Source organism: Oncorhynchus clarkii, chromosome 23 (genome assembly GCF_045791955.1).
Source record: "Oncorhynchus clarkii lewisi isolate Uvic-CL-2024 chromosome 23, UVic_Ocla_1.0, whole genome shotgun sequence".
Taxonomy (NCBI): Eukaryota; Metazoa; Chordata; class Actinopteri; order Salmoniformes; family Salmonidae; genus Oncorhynchus; species Oncorhynchus clarkii.
In genome coordinates, this window is record NC_092169.1 from 43,733,887 (window position 1) to 43,747,580 (window position 13,694).

General features: G+C 41.3%; 1 protein-coding gene across 1 annotated transcript in view; it reads left to right on the forward strand.

Moving 5' to 3' along the window:
* Positions 1-608: 608 nt before the first annotated feature.
* The window catches only part of LOC139381171 (polypeptide N-acetylgalactosaminyltransferase 2-like), a 136,561-nt gene continuing 123,475 nt past the window's right edge, over positions 609-13,694 (forward strand). The window contains exon 1 of the mRNA XM_071124556.1: positions 609-841. Coding sequence (XP_070980657.1) covers positions 746-841 — 96 coding nt within the window. The 5' untranslated portion in view covers positions 609-745. The remainder of the gene's footprint in view (positions 842-13,694) is intronic.

Genomic DNA, 13,694 nt, shown 5'->3' on the forward strand with positions numbered 1-13,694 from the left:
ATCATTTGCCTCGTTCAAGTGCTAGTCGGAACTAGGTAACTCGGAAATCTCCGATTTTTTAAACTGGTTTTAGTTATACACGTGACGCATTGAACAAATCAGCAAATTTGACATTTCCGAGTTTCCTAGTTCCGAATAGCATAGGAACGCGAAAATTCACCCACATTTCGTCAAAATCTGGCCAGTGCACTTTCCTCTCTAAAATATCGCGTGTGACTGACATACGAATAAACGAACATACCAACGAATAACGTATGGACGGAAACGGATCCACAGTTCCCTCCCCGATTTCATCGTGGGGGACAGTGAACAAAATAACCCTCTCTGTTACTCTTATATTATGGATTACAATACCATATACACAGGCCGCAGGGTCCGCTTAATCTGTTACACAAACTGGGTCGTTTGAAAATCCACGGCGACAATGTTGCAGAAGCTAAAATGATGAATTCACTAATACATCTACACAAGATTGCAACAATGTTTCTTCTGTCAATGTCAAGAACGCTTGCAGAGCGACAAACGTACCAACCCCCATCACTCCTCCTTCCACGGAGCGTGATTGGATTAGAGACGGCCTTTCCCCTCTAACCTCGTGATGTTGGCTGTTTCCTGCTTTTTCTGCTGGACTGCCAAAGCTGCACTGAACATTGCTCGTCGATAGCAGGCACACAGCTCGGATATAGGACGCTTTAATCAAAGCATAAGGCTATCGGACATTTATTTCACATTCAAACATACAGCAATGCGAAGGAAATCGAGAATGTTACTATGCTTCGCGGTCCTGTGGGTGCTTGGCATAGCATATTATTTCTATTCGGGAACAACGTTAAATCGAAAGGTATGTTAACCCCCGACACTTTTTGCTCTTATTGAAAATGCATCAGGGGTGTATTCATTACGTCAATTCTGCTGCAAAACGTTTCTTAAATGGAACGAAGCGATTTGCGACCTAACTGAATTTGTCCAACATAATTAAGTTTCTCTGTTTGATTCCGTTTGGTTCTTAAACGGTAAATCGTTAACGTAATAAATACACCTCATAGCTCGCTTTCAGGAGATTTTAGTCCGTGGAATCCTTTCAAGACTAAAGCAAAAAAATACTGTGAAGATGTTTAACAAGTGGCTATTTTGATAGGCGGTTTATATTATGAAATATTATATCGTTCCAAAATCTGTTTCCATCATCAACTAGATTATTTTAATTTGCTTGAAAAGAGGGATATAGTTCTTGTATTATTTGAACGTTGCTCTGTCTGCTATCGTATAATTTTGCTGTGATTGAATAGCTGGGCGGTTGTAAACACTTTATGAAGAGCTGCGTTTCACGCACACAAAGCTTACTTGGTCGACTATTTAGGAAGACCTCAACAGTGAAGTATATCTGCTACAAATACTTAATTGTTGAAAAATATTCCCCCGATATACTGGCAGGAAATGTATAGGCTACATTGTAACAAAATATGCCAACCTTATGGGTCCGTCTGCCATTGTTAAAATCCCTGTTTATTTATGGTCATACAATTTCAATTGAGGAATAGGCTAATGCCTGTAGTATATAGCCTAAGAACTATAGTTCTCTCCCAAGCCTTTCATTCTTATTTCTCTGTTACCTTAATATACAGGATTGACGAGGTCAAACACGTCACTTATAGTTGTTATAGTTGTTTTTATCATGTAACCAACCCCAGTGAAAACACCAGCGCTCTTAACCACTCCTCTTGTCATTTTGTGATCAGTCATTCTGTCCCTTACATTTGACATTAGGCTGATAGGTGGTGCAGCTAGATAAGGACTCATGGGCATTCTGATTTGATTAACAAAGGCCTAATCTCCAGTTATCAGCGAGCAGTTACCTATTTCCTTGGCGAGTACAAGGCAGTGGGACGCCTCAAGGCCAAATCACAGGGTACCTCTCACAAACGACACTGCTGAGCTAAACTCCCACATTGAACTCAAATAGGGGTGATAAAGTTTCCGCTCGTATGCTTCCTGTGGGAAGGGGGCATCTGAAGTCTGACTTTTGTTATGGAAGGAGATGAGCCTGCAAAATAATGCACTTTCATTGTTTTTCTATCCATGTGTAAGACAAGCTATATCTACAGTTAGGCCTACAGCTGTAAAACTGTGATTTTGTCTGTGATTTGGGTGGATGCTGCTTTGCATTGTTGCAGGAGAACAACAGTAATAGGAGACCATAGTGGTTGAGAGCACAACAGCATTAAGCTTCCTCCTGCTATTCCAGACTGGAACCCTCTGTTTCGGACTGTTTACAGGCTCCTGCTACTGCAGACTGGAACCCTCTGTTTTGGACTGTTTACAGGCTCCTGCTACTGCAGACTGGAACCCTCTGTTTTGGACTGTGTACAGGCTCCTGCTACTGCAGACTGGAACCCTCTGTTTCGGACTGTTTACAGGCACTTTGAGATTTATTTTAAACTGCAAAACCCTTACGTACCACTGCACTTTGTATACCAGGGTTGGCTGGCCTTCTTTAGTCACTCGTAGGCTCAGGCACGGGTATACTTTTATTTACAAAGCCATTTTGGGTTTACTACCTTTTGTATTTGGGCATTTTTATTGTTCAGAAATGTGGCGGGTACTCTTTGTTCGCTGGACTTTATCCTGCTAACTGTTCCAAATGTCCGAACTGAATTTGGTGAAAGGGCTTGTATGTACTCTGCGCTATCGTCTTGGAACGCCTCACAACATACTTTTAAACTGGAAGAACTTGTCCCGATTGGTATTTTTAAATTACTAATGAGTGATCTTGAGACTGATTCCCTGACCTGTCAATGTTTTTAAATTTGCTGTTTTTGATTTTGTTATACTCTTGTGAATTCTATGCTTTTGACTAGATTACTTGTAGTTTTTCATGTTGTTTGTCTGTCATTTTTGTAATGACTTGGTGCTGCCTATCTTGGCCAGGACGCTCTTGAAAAAGAGATTTTAAATCTCAATGAGCCCTTCCTGGTTAAATAAAGGTTAAATAAATTTTAAAAATCGTGTGTATTTCAATTGAACAATACACTTATATGAAAAATTGTAGTCATTTAGCAGGGACTCTTTTCCAGACCGACTTACAGGAACACTTAGGGTTAACTACCTTGCTCAAGGGCGGTCTTAGGCACTGCATCTCAGTGCTAGGGGTGTCACTACAGACCCTGGTTCGATTCCGGGCTGTATTACAACTGGCCATGATTGGGAATCCCACAGGGCGGTACACAATTGGCCGAGCGTCGTTAGGGTTTGGCCGGGGTATGCAGTCATTGTAAATAAGAATTTGTTCTTAATTAACTGACTTAAATAAAACCACATAAAAGGGCACAGACAGATGTTTCACTTAGTCTGCTTTGCAATTTGAACCAGCGACCTTTCAGTTACTAGCCCAACGCTCTTAACCGCTAGGCTACCTGACCCTTTTTTGCATCTTACAGTAAATGGTGTGATGGAATGTACATCAGACGTTCAGGCTTCTGTCTGTACTCACAGCTCAGGAGGCCTCTAACTATTTAAATATAATCACATTTATTGCTCTCCACCGAGCAAGTTCTTGTTTACAGACATTTTGCCCAAAACATCTCCCAGACATTTACAGTTTCAACCCAACACTTTCACTTTGGAGACTTAACATGATAACCTAAACAGAGAATTGCTGCCTTGAACTGACTGAGTAAACTATATACTGAAAGGGCTTAAATTAGGCCTCTATGCAGTCATGCAGGTTGGAGGTCGGTGTTTAGCAGACAGGTTGGATGATGGATGCTTTCCCGACCTGTCACATTGTATTCGGAGCTGCTGCGGCTTGGTGAGAATGCACTCACTGGACTTGTATGGTAACCAGATTGGCAGCTTTTATCTCTGGCTCCAATGTGTTTGATCTGATCTCCGCTCTGCAACACAATTATTGACAAGCTGGTTGTTCTGCTCTGGCTCAGAGGACAACATTGTAGCTGCGCCTGCGAGTGTGAATGGCCATGCTGTGCTTCCTCAGCTTTTTAAATCAAAGCTCTCTTTGGAATAAAAATGAGTTGGGAAGTGTACATACAAAATATCAAGTGTGTTTTAAAGCAGAGGGAGTTTCTTCATTCTCTGCTGATGTCATAACTGAATCCTCAGGTTACATTTTGTTCCATTTTGAACAGCTCACTGGATGTTTAATTCATTTGCTGAAATAATGTTTGTAATAATAATCGTATTCATTCACAAATGTATTCTGATATTTGAGTGTTCCTAGTAGAGGTCAACCCAATATGATTTTTCAACACCGATACCGATTTATTGGAGGACCAAAAAAGCCGATACCGATTTAACTTAATATAATACATCAATAAAATCAATTTAGCCTCAAGTAAATAATGAAACATGTTCAATTTGGTTAAAATAATGCAAAACAAAGTGTTGGAGAAGAAAGTAAAAGTGCAATATGTGCTATGTAAGAAAGCTAATGTTTCAGTTCCTTGCTCAGGAACTGAGACAATTTATAATGATGTGGCATGTTGCAATCTCTGTTTACGGAATAACTCGGCATAGAATAAACCCTGCATAGGACCCGAGTCCGTTTTTTGAAATCCCCCAAAATATTTTTTCCCGCTATGTATGTGTCTAGTGTCGTAGGATGCACTTGGGTTGATTCATATGAATAATTGTGTGGAAATGACGCTAGGTTGTTGTCTCTTACCACCACTCCCACTGTTTATCTTTAGCCTACCTGTGAGGGGAAATGTGTTGTCATGTGGAGAGCACATTGCTTTTGATGCCTCTGCTCTATCCTGACCTTTGCCTTGTATGTGGTTTAACATGGAGCCAGAAAAAGTGTTTAGAGAGCATTCCAGGCCCTTCCAGTTTCTGCCCTTTTGATCCAGCAGAGCGATCCCTGATCTAATATTGACTAGGCTGAATAAAGATGGACTGGATGGGCCAGTTGATCACAAAGTGTGAAACCCCAAGTTAAATCTCTCCCCTGCTCTGCTCCTGATCAGCAGGAACTACTGTTTTTGTGTGTTGTTGTCTACTTGTCTTTATCCTGTGTGTGTTGCTCTTACAGTTGAAGTCGGAAGTTTACATACACTTAGGTTGGAGTCATTAAAACTCGTTTTTCAACCACTCCACAAATGTATTGTTAACAAACTATTGTTTTGGCAAGTCTGTTAGGACATCTACTTTGCATGACACAGGTAATTTTCCCAACAATTGTTTACAGACAGATTATTTCACTTATAATTCACTGTTTCACAATTCCAGTGGGTCAGAAGTTTACATACACTGAGTTGACTGCTTGGAAAATTCCAGAAAATGATGTCATGGCTTTAGAAGCTTCAATAGGCTTATTGACATCATTTAAGTCAGTTGGAGGCGTACCTGTCAAACTCGGTGCCTCTTTGCTTAACATCATGGGAAAATCAAAACAAATCAGCCAAGACCTCAGAAAATATAGTGTAGACCTTCATAAGTCTGGTTCATCCTTGAGAGCAATTTCCAAATGCCTGAAGGTACCACGTTTATCTGTAAAACAATAGTATGCAAGTATAAACACCATGGGACCACGCAGCCGCCATACCACTCAGGAAGAAACGTGTTCGGTCTCTTAGAGATTAACGTACTTTGGTGCAAAAAGTGCAAATCAATCCCAGAACAACAGCAAAGGACCTTGTGAAGATGCTGGAGGAAACGGGTACAAAAGTATCTATATCCACAGTAAAACAAGTCCTATATCGACATAACCTGAAAGGCCCCTCAGCAAGGAAGAAGCCACTGGTCCAAAACCGCCATAAAAAAGCCAGACTACCGTTTGCAACTGCACATGGGGACAAAGATCGTACTTTTTGGAGAAATGTCCTCTGGTCTGATGAAACAAAAATAGAACTGGTTGGCCATACTGACCATTGTTATGTTTGGAGCAAAAAGGGGGAGGCTTGTAAGCCGAAGAACACCATCCCAACCGTGAAGCACGGGGTGGCAGCATCATGTAGTGGGAGTGCTTTGCTGGTGCACTTCACAAAATAGATGGCATCATGAGGCAGGAAAATGATGTGCATATATTGAAGCGACATCTCAAGACATAAGTCAGGAAGTTAAAGCTTGGTCATAAATGGGTCTTCCAAATGGACAATGACCCCAAGCATATTTCCAAAGTTGTGGCAAAATGGCTTAAGGACAACAAAGTCAAGGTATTGGAGTGGCCATCACGAAGCCCTAACCTCAATCCTATAGAAAATGTGTGGGCAGAACTGAAAAAGCGTGTGCGAGCAGGGAGGCCTACAATCCTGACTCAGTTACACCAGCTCTGTCAGGAGGAATGGGCCAAAATTCCCCGAACTTATTGTGGGAAGATTGTGGCAGGCTACCCAAAATGTTTCACCCAAGTTAAACAATTTAAAGGCAATGCTACCAAATACTAATTGAGTGTATGTACATTTCTGACCCACTGGGAATGTGATGAATGATTTATTTAAGCTTTTATTCTTTCTCTCTACTATTATTCTGACATTTCACATTCTTAAAATAATGGTGATACTAACTGACCTAAGGGAGGGACTTTTTACTAGGATTAAATGTCATGAATTGTGAAAAACGGAGTGTAAATGTATTTGGCTAAGGTGTATGTAAACTTCCTACTTCAACTGTATCTGTTTCCTGGCGAAGCCATATAAATGGACCTAGTTTGGAGATGATCTGTCTTCTTGCAGTGCTTGAGGAGCTCCACTGATGTACATAACTGTCAGTGTTTTTCCATGATTGTTTTGTTCGATAGGGTGGTTTGGGTGCTTAGAGCTCGTCACCACCAGCAGTGGTAGTACTCAGTGCCATGATGAGGAAAGGTGCCTACTCTGAAATAATTTTCCACTGTGAGCTTTTAAATTATGACTTTTATTACTTTCTGACTTTTTCCTCTTCTGAAGAATATATAACTTGTGAGAAATATGTAACTGACCTTTCTATGGGTCCATGAAAGATGAAAAAATGCTATTTTAAAAAAAATGATTGAGACAGTTGGTTAGGCATACAGTGTTTTGACAAGTACCACTACTTCTGAATGGAGACATTTGACAAGGCGAAGACAAAAGAGAGGGATGAATGCTGCTTTGAGTGGTGAAATGTTTATGCAGCTTATTAGCCGTAGTCATTACATTCTGAATTGCAAGTGCTTCACCACCATATATTTCTGTCAAGGGAGCCAGAGGCTGTTTGGGCAAAACCCCACTGGTCTGCGCTGCCCAGTATACAATGGCTCCATTTTCCATAGGACCTGTCGATATAAAGATACAGTAAACCACAGGCATGTGAGGAATTGGCGTTGACTCTCGTAATAAAGCATTCATAGGACACATTCATTACTACTTACAGGTAATGAGTGTAAATCAAGTCCAATTAATGTAATGACTAAAGATTAGGCACACCAGTCTGAATTATGGTCAAATAAGTACATTTCCTCAATGCTTACTCCATTTTTCATTTTGTCATATTTGATTTCCTGATAAGGTTTACAATAGTGTGTCAAGTCTATTCTAGTGATGAAGTATTAACATAATGCTTTCCAACGCTTAGTCTCTCTGTAGAACAGGAGGCAGTAAAACCGCTTGGACACACATGGTTGTAATACTTGGATAAGTAAGATTGTCTCCCTGACAGTATTATGTCTAACAAGGTGCAGATGTGCTCAAGCCACCGTACAACCTTTAAGACAGTAATATGACTCTGAAGGGACTGGCCAGGGATGGTACCAGCAGGAATGTGTACTTTGGCATGAGGACTTATAACACACAGGCCATCCTCACTACTCTGCTGACTAAACAGAGTTTTCCTTCTGGGCTTTAACTGTTTATGTGTAGAGAGAGGGCTACTGCCCTGAAAGGTCTCACACTTTCTGTTTGTATTTATTGGCCCTCTGTCAAGTGTGAACATTGTGACTCTTTGTAACAAACTTGTTCTCAGCTTTGACAAAACAATCTCATGTGTTTGAGAGACTGCACTTCCCAGAAGAGTTTGGGATTGTGTGAAGAGCACAGGTCAGGAGTGGTTCTGAGGACGACCAACACTAACTGGAATAGAGCCTCTTTATGCTTTTAATGAAAGTGCTGCCTCCTCAGATTTGCCCTAAGACCCTGTTTCAATTTATTTTCCTTGGGCTAATCATGTTTTATGGAAGCGGGCAGATCCCGTTCTTACCCTTCTTCAACAATGTGCTTTGTTTTATTGGAAGGATGAACAATGGATTTGCCGGTAGAATTTTAGCGTTATTGTGTTTTCTGGATTTTTCTGAGTTTACAAATACTCCCCAGCTCTGCTTTTGCATAATTGATATTCAGATTTCCATTTGCTGTCTGTGGATGTTCCCTCTCACTGTGATGTGAACAGAATGCACCCGTTACATTCTAATACTCATGGCGTACTGCTCCTGCCCCATGCCCATATACACATTTTGATGCCCTCTGTAGATCTGGGGGAACTGGGTCTACCTCGCCTACCTACCAGATGCTGAAGATCTATGAGGACAAAGTCTATTTTTATATAGCTTGAGTTACTTATTACAATTGGTCAATCCTATAGTATTTAAGGAAATTCATGTGTGCAGTTATTGTATGAGTGAGGTTTAGAGACAGTGTTTCTTAACTTTGTAAAATGTGGAGTTGGGTTTCGTTTCCTTCCTTTACAGCAGTAAGTGATCGTTTTACAACCCAAGTGCCCCGCCCAGGTCTAAGTTTCAGATGGCACTCATAAATTTGCTTGTTGCCTTAGACACAACAATATCACTGTTTGAAGAACATTGTCAGTTCCAGGTCTTATTGGAAATGTACAGGCTCACAGGCAAAGCCTAAGGGAAGACATGATCCTAACAGTGTTGGCTTGTCTTAGTGTACCACTGTGGAAATCTAGAACAATCAAGGCCATGCAGATGAGGAACAAATGTGAACAAAGCCACTGTAAATGTGGTGTGTTTATTAACATCTGTGGGAATTCACTTTTGACTGAGGGATAAGGCAACTGTTCAATAGTTTGGAGTTGTTCAGAAGACTAGAACTAATTTCAAGAGCTGTTGTATCTCTTGCCGCTGTGGTCTTTTAGTTTGGGTAAAACCTGTTCTAAGACTTGAGTCATACCAGAACTATTTTGTGTGCTGATGGCATCCTCCCTTTTAACCACACTGCCTTCAGAAAGTATTCATACCCCTTGACTTATTCCACATTTTGTTGTGGAACTGTGTTACTGTTTAAAATATATGTTTATCTCACCCATCTACACACACTACCCCATAATGACAAAGTGAAAACATGTTTTTTTTTAAACTTTTTTGCAAACGTATTGAAAATTAAACAGAAATTTAAATGAGATAAGTATTCACACCCCAGAATCGATACATGTTAGAATCACCTTTGGCAGCGATTACAGCTGTGAGTTTTTCTGGGAAAGTCTCTAAGATATTTTCACACCTGGATTGTACAACATTTCCCATTATTCTTTGCAAAATTCTTCAAGCTCTGTCAAATTTGTTGATTGTTGCTAGACAACAATTTTCAGGGCTTCCCATAGTTGCAAATCTGTTTGAAAATCTAACCCGGTCACTCAGGAACATCCACTGTCTTCTTGGTAGCAACTCCAGAGTAGATTTGGCCTTATGTTTTATCTTATTATCCTGCTGAAAAGTGACTCAATCACCCAGTGTCTGGTGGAATGCAGACTGAACCAGGTTTTCCTCTAGGATTTTGCCTGTGCGTGGCTCCATTACGTATTTAAAAAAAAATCCTGACCTAGTCCCCTGCTCGGGGACCTTACAGATAATTGCGTGTGTGGGGTACAGAGATGGTCATTAAAAAAATCCTGTTAAACACTATTGTTGAACAGCGTAAGTCCATGCAACTTATGTGACTTGTTAAGCACATTTCTACTCCGGAACTTATTTAGGCTTGCTATAACAAAGGGGTTGAATACTTCAGGCATTTCAGCGTTTCATTTTTTATTAATTGGAAAAATAAAAAAACATAATTCCACTTTGACATTATGGGGTATTTTTTGTAGGCTAATGACAAAGTCTATATTTAATCAATTTTTAAATTCAGGCTGTAACAACAAAATGTGGAATAGTCAAGCGATGTGAATTCTTTCTGAAGGCTCTGTAGCTAGTACTGTACATACCCTGTTTTACCTGATTTTACTTTGTAAACTTTAAAATATTACCTTTAACATATTGGCAAATGAGAAATGATTAGAAAAAAGTTTTGTCAAGGTTGTTAGTCGTCTATGTCAATTCTCTGTGCAGGCTACTATTTTATCAATTTAAGTTGTCAACCAATGAAAGCAAGGCACATTGATAATACGTACAGCACTTGTCAAAAGTTTGGACACACCTACACATTCAAGGGTTTTTCTGTATTTGTACTATTTGCCACATTGTAGAATAATAGTTTTCTTAACTATGAAATAACACATGGAATCATGTATTAACCAAAAAAGTGTTAAACAAATCAAAATATGTTTTAGATTCTTCAAAGTAGCCACCCTTTGCCTTGATGACAGCTTCGCACACTCTTGGCATTCTCTCAAACAGCTTCACCTGGAATGCTTTTCTGACAGTCTTGAAGGAGTTCCCACATATGCTGAGCACTTGTTGGTAGCTTTTCCTGCACTCTGCGGTCCAACTCATCCCAAACCATCTGTGGCGTACGGCATTAACATCAAATAGCCCCTGCGATATGCAACTCTTCAGGGAAGTTAGGAACCAATACACACAGGCAGTTTGAAAAAGCTAGCCTTTGCTTTCCTAACAGAAATTTGCATCCTGCAGCACAAACTAAAAAAAAGTTCTAGGACACTGTAAAATTCATGGAGAATAAGAGCACCTCATCCCAGCTGCCCACTGCACTGAGGCTAGGAAACACTGTCCCTACTGATAAATCCACAATAATTGATAATTTCACTAAGCATTTCTCTATGGCTGGCCATGCTTTCCACCTGGCTACCCCTACCCCGGTCAACTGCCCTGCATCCCCGACAGCATCTTGCCCAAGCCTCCCCCATTTCTCCCCTTTCTCCCCTACAAATCAGCAGGGCTAGATAATCTGGACCCTCTCTTTCTAAACTTATCAGCTGAAATTGTTGCAACCCCTATTGCTAGCCTGTTCAACTTCTCTTTCGTTTTGTCTGAGATCCCCAAAGATTGGAAAGCTGCCATGGTCATCCCACTCTTCAAAGGGGGAGACACTGTAGACCTATATCTATCCTACCCTGCCTTTCTAAGGTCTTCGAAAGCCAAGTTAACAAACAGATCACCGACCATTTCAAATCCCACCGTACCTTCTCCGCTATGCAATCTGGTTTCCAAGCTGGTCATGGGTGCACCTCAGCCAGGCTCAAGGTCCTAAACAAGATCATAACCGCCATTGATAAGAGACAATACTGTGCAGCCGTATTCATTGACCTGGCTAAGGCTTTCGACTCCATCAATCACAACATTCTTATCGGCAGACGCAACAGCCTTGGTTTCTCAAATGACTGTCTCGCCTGATTCACCAACTACTTCTCAGAGTTCAGTGTTTCAAATCGGTGGGCCTGTTGTCCGGACCTCTGGCAGTCTATGGGGGTGCCAAAGGGTTAAATTCTCGGGCTAACTCTTTTCTCTGTTTTTCATCAATGATATCGCTCTTGCTGCTGGTGATTCTCTGATCCACCTCTACGCAGACAACACCATTCTGTATGCTTCTGGACCTTCTTTGGACACTGTGTTAACTAACCTCCAGACGAGCTTCAATGCCATACAACTCTCCTTCCGTGGCATCCAACTGCTCTTAAATGCAAGTAAAACTAAGTGCATGCTCTTCAACCGATCGCTGCCCGCACCTGCCCGCCCGTCTATCACTACTCTGGACGGATCTGACTTAGAATATGTGGACAACTACAAATACCTACAGTGAGGGGGGACAAGTATTTGACCCGCTGCTGATTTTGTATGTTTGCCCACTGACAAAGAAATGATCCGTCTATAATTTTAATGGTAGGTTTATTTGAACAGTGAGAGACAGAATAACAACAAAATCCAGAAAAACGCATGTCAAAAATGTTCTAAATTGATTTGCATTTTAATGAGGGAAATAAGTATTCGACCCACTCTCAATCAGAAAGATTACTGGCTCCAATGTGTCTTTTATACAGGTAACGAGCTGAGATTAGGAGCACACTCTTAAAGGAAGTGCTCCTAATCTCAGTTTGTTACCTGTATAAAAGACACCTGTCCACAGAAGCAATCAATCAATCAGATTCCAAACTCTCCACCATGGCCAAGACCAAAGAGCTCTCCAAGGATGTCAGGGACAAGATTGTAGACCTACACAAGGCTGGAATGGGCTACAATACCATCGCCAAGCAGCTTGGTGAGAAGGTGACAAAAGTTGGTGCGAATATTCGCAAATGGAAGAAACACAAGAACTGTCAATCTCCCTCGGCCTGGGGCTCCATGTAAGATCTCACCTCGTGGAGTTGCAATGCTCATGAGAATGGTGAGGAATCAGCCCAGAACTACACAGGAGGATCTTGTCAATGATCTCAAGGCAGCTGGGACCATAGTCACCAAGATAACAATTGGTAACACACTACGCTGTGAAGGACTGAAATCCTGCAGCGCCCCGCAAGGTCCCCCTGCTCAAAAAAGCACATATACATGACCGTCTGAAGTTTGCTAATGAACATCTGAATGTTTCCGAACTGGGTGAATGTGTTGTGGTCAGATGAGACCAAAATGGAGCTCTTTGGCATCAACTCAACTAGCCGTGTTTGGAGGAGGAGGAATGCTGCCTATGACCCCAAGAACACCATCCCCACCGTCAAACATGGAGGTGGAAACATTTTGCTTTGGGGTTTTTTTTCTGCTAAGGAAACAGGACAACTTCACCGCATCAAAGGGGCAATGGACGGGGCCATGTTCCGTCAAATCTTGGGTCTGAACCTCCTTCCCTCAGCCAGGGCATTGAAAATGGGTCGTGGATGGGTATTCCAGCATGATAATGACCCAAAACACACCGCCAAGGTAACAAAGGAGTGGCTCAAGAAGAAGCACATTAAGGTCCTGGAGTGGCCTAGCCTGTCTCCAGACCTTAATCCCATAGAAAATCTGTGGAGGGAGCTGAAGGTTTGAGTTGCCAAACGTCAGCCTTGAAACCTTAATGACTTGGAGAAGATCTACAAAGAGGAGTGGGACAAAATCCCTCCTGAGATGTGTGCAAACCTGGTGGCCAACTACAAGAAATGTCTGACCTCTGTGATTGCCAACAAGAGTTTTGCCATCAAGTACTAAGTCATGTTTTGCAGAGGGGTCAAATACTTATTTCCCTCATTAAAATGCAAATCAATTTATAACATTTTTGACATGCGTTTTTCTGGATTTTGTTGTTGTTATTCTGTCTCACTGTTCAAATAAACCTACCATTAAAATTATAGACTGATCATTTCTTTGTCAGTGGGCAAACATACAAAATCAGCAGGGGATCAAATACTTTTTCCCTCACTGTAGGTGTCTGGTTAGACTGTGAACTCTCTTTCCAAACTCACATTAAGCATCTCCAATCCACAATTAAATCTAAACTTGGCTTCCTATTTTGCAACAATGCATCCTTCACTCATGCTGCCAAACTTACCCTCGTAAAACGTACTATCCTGCCGATCCTTGACTTCAGCGTTGTCATTTACAAAATAACCTGCATCCA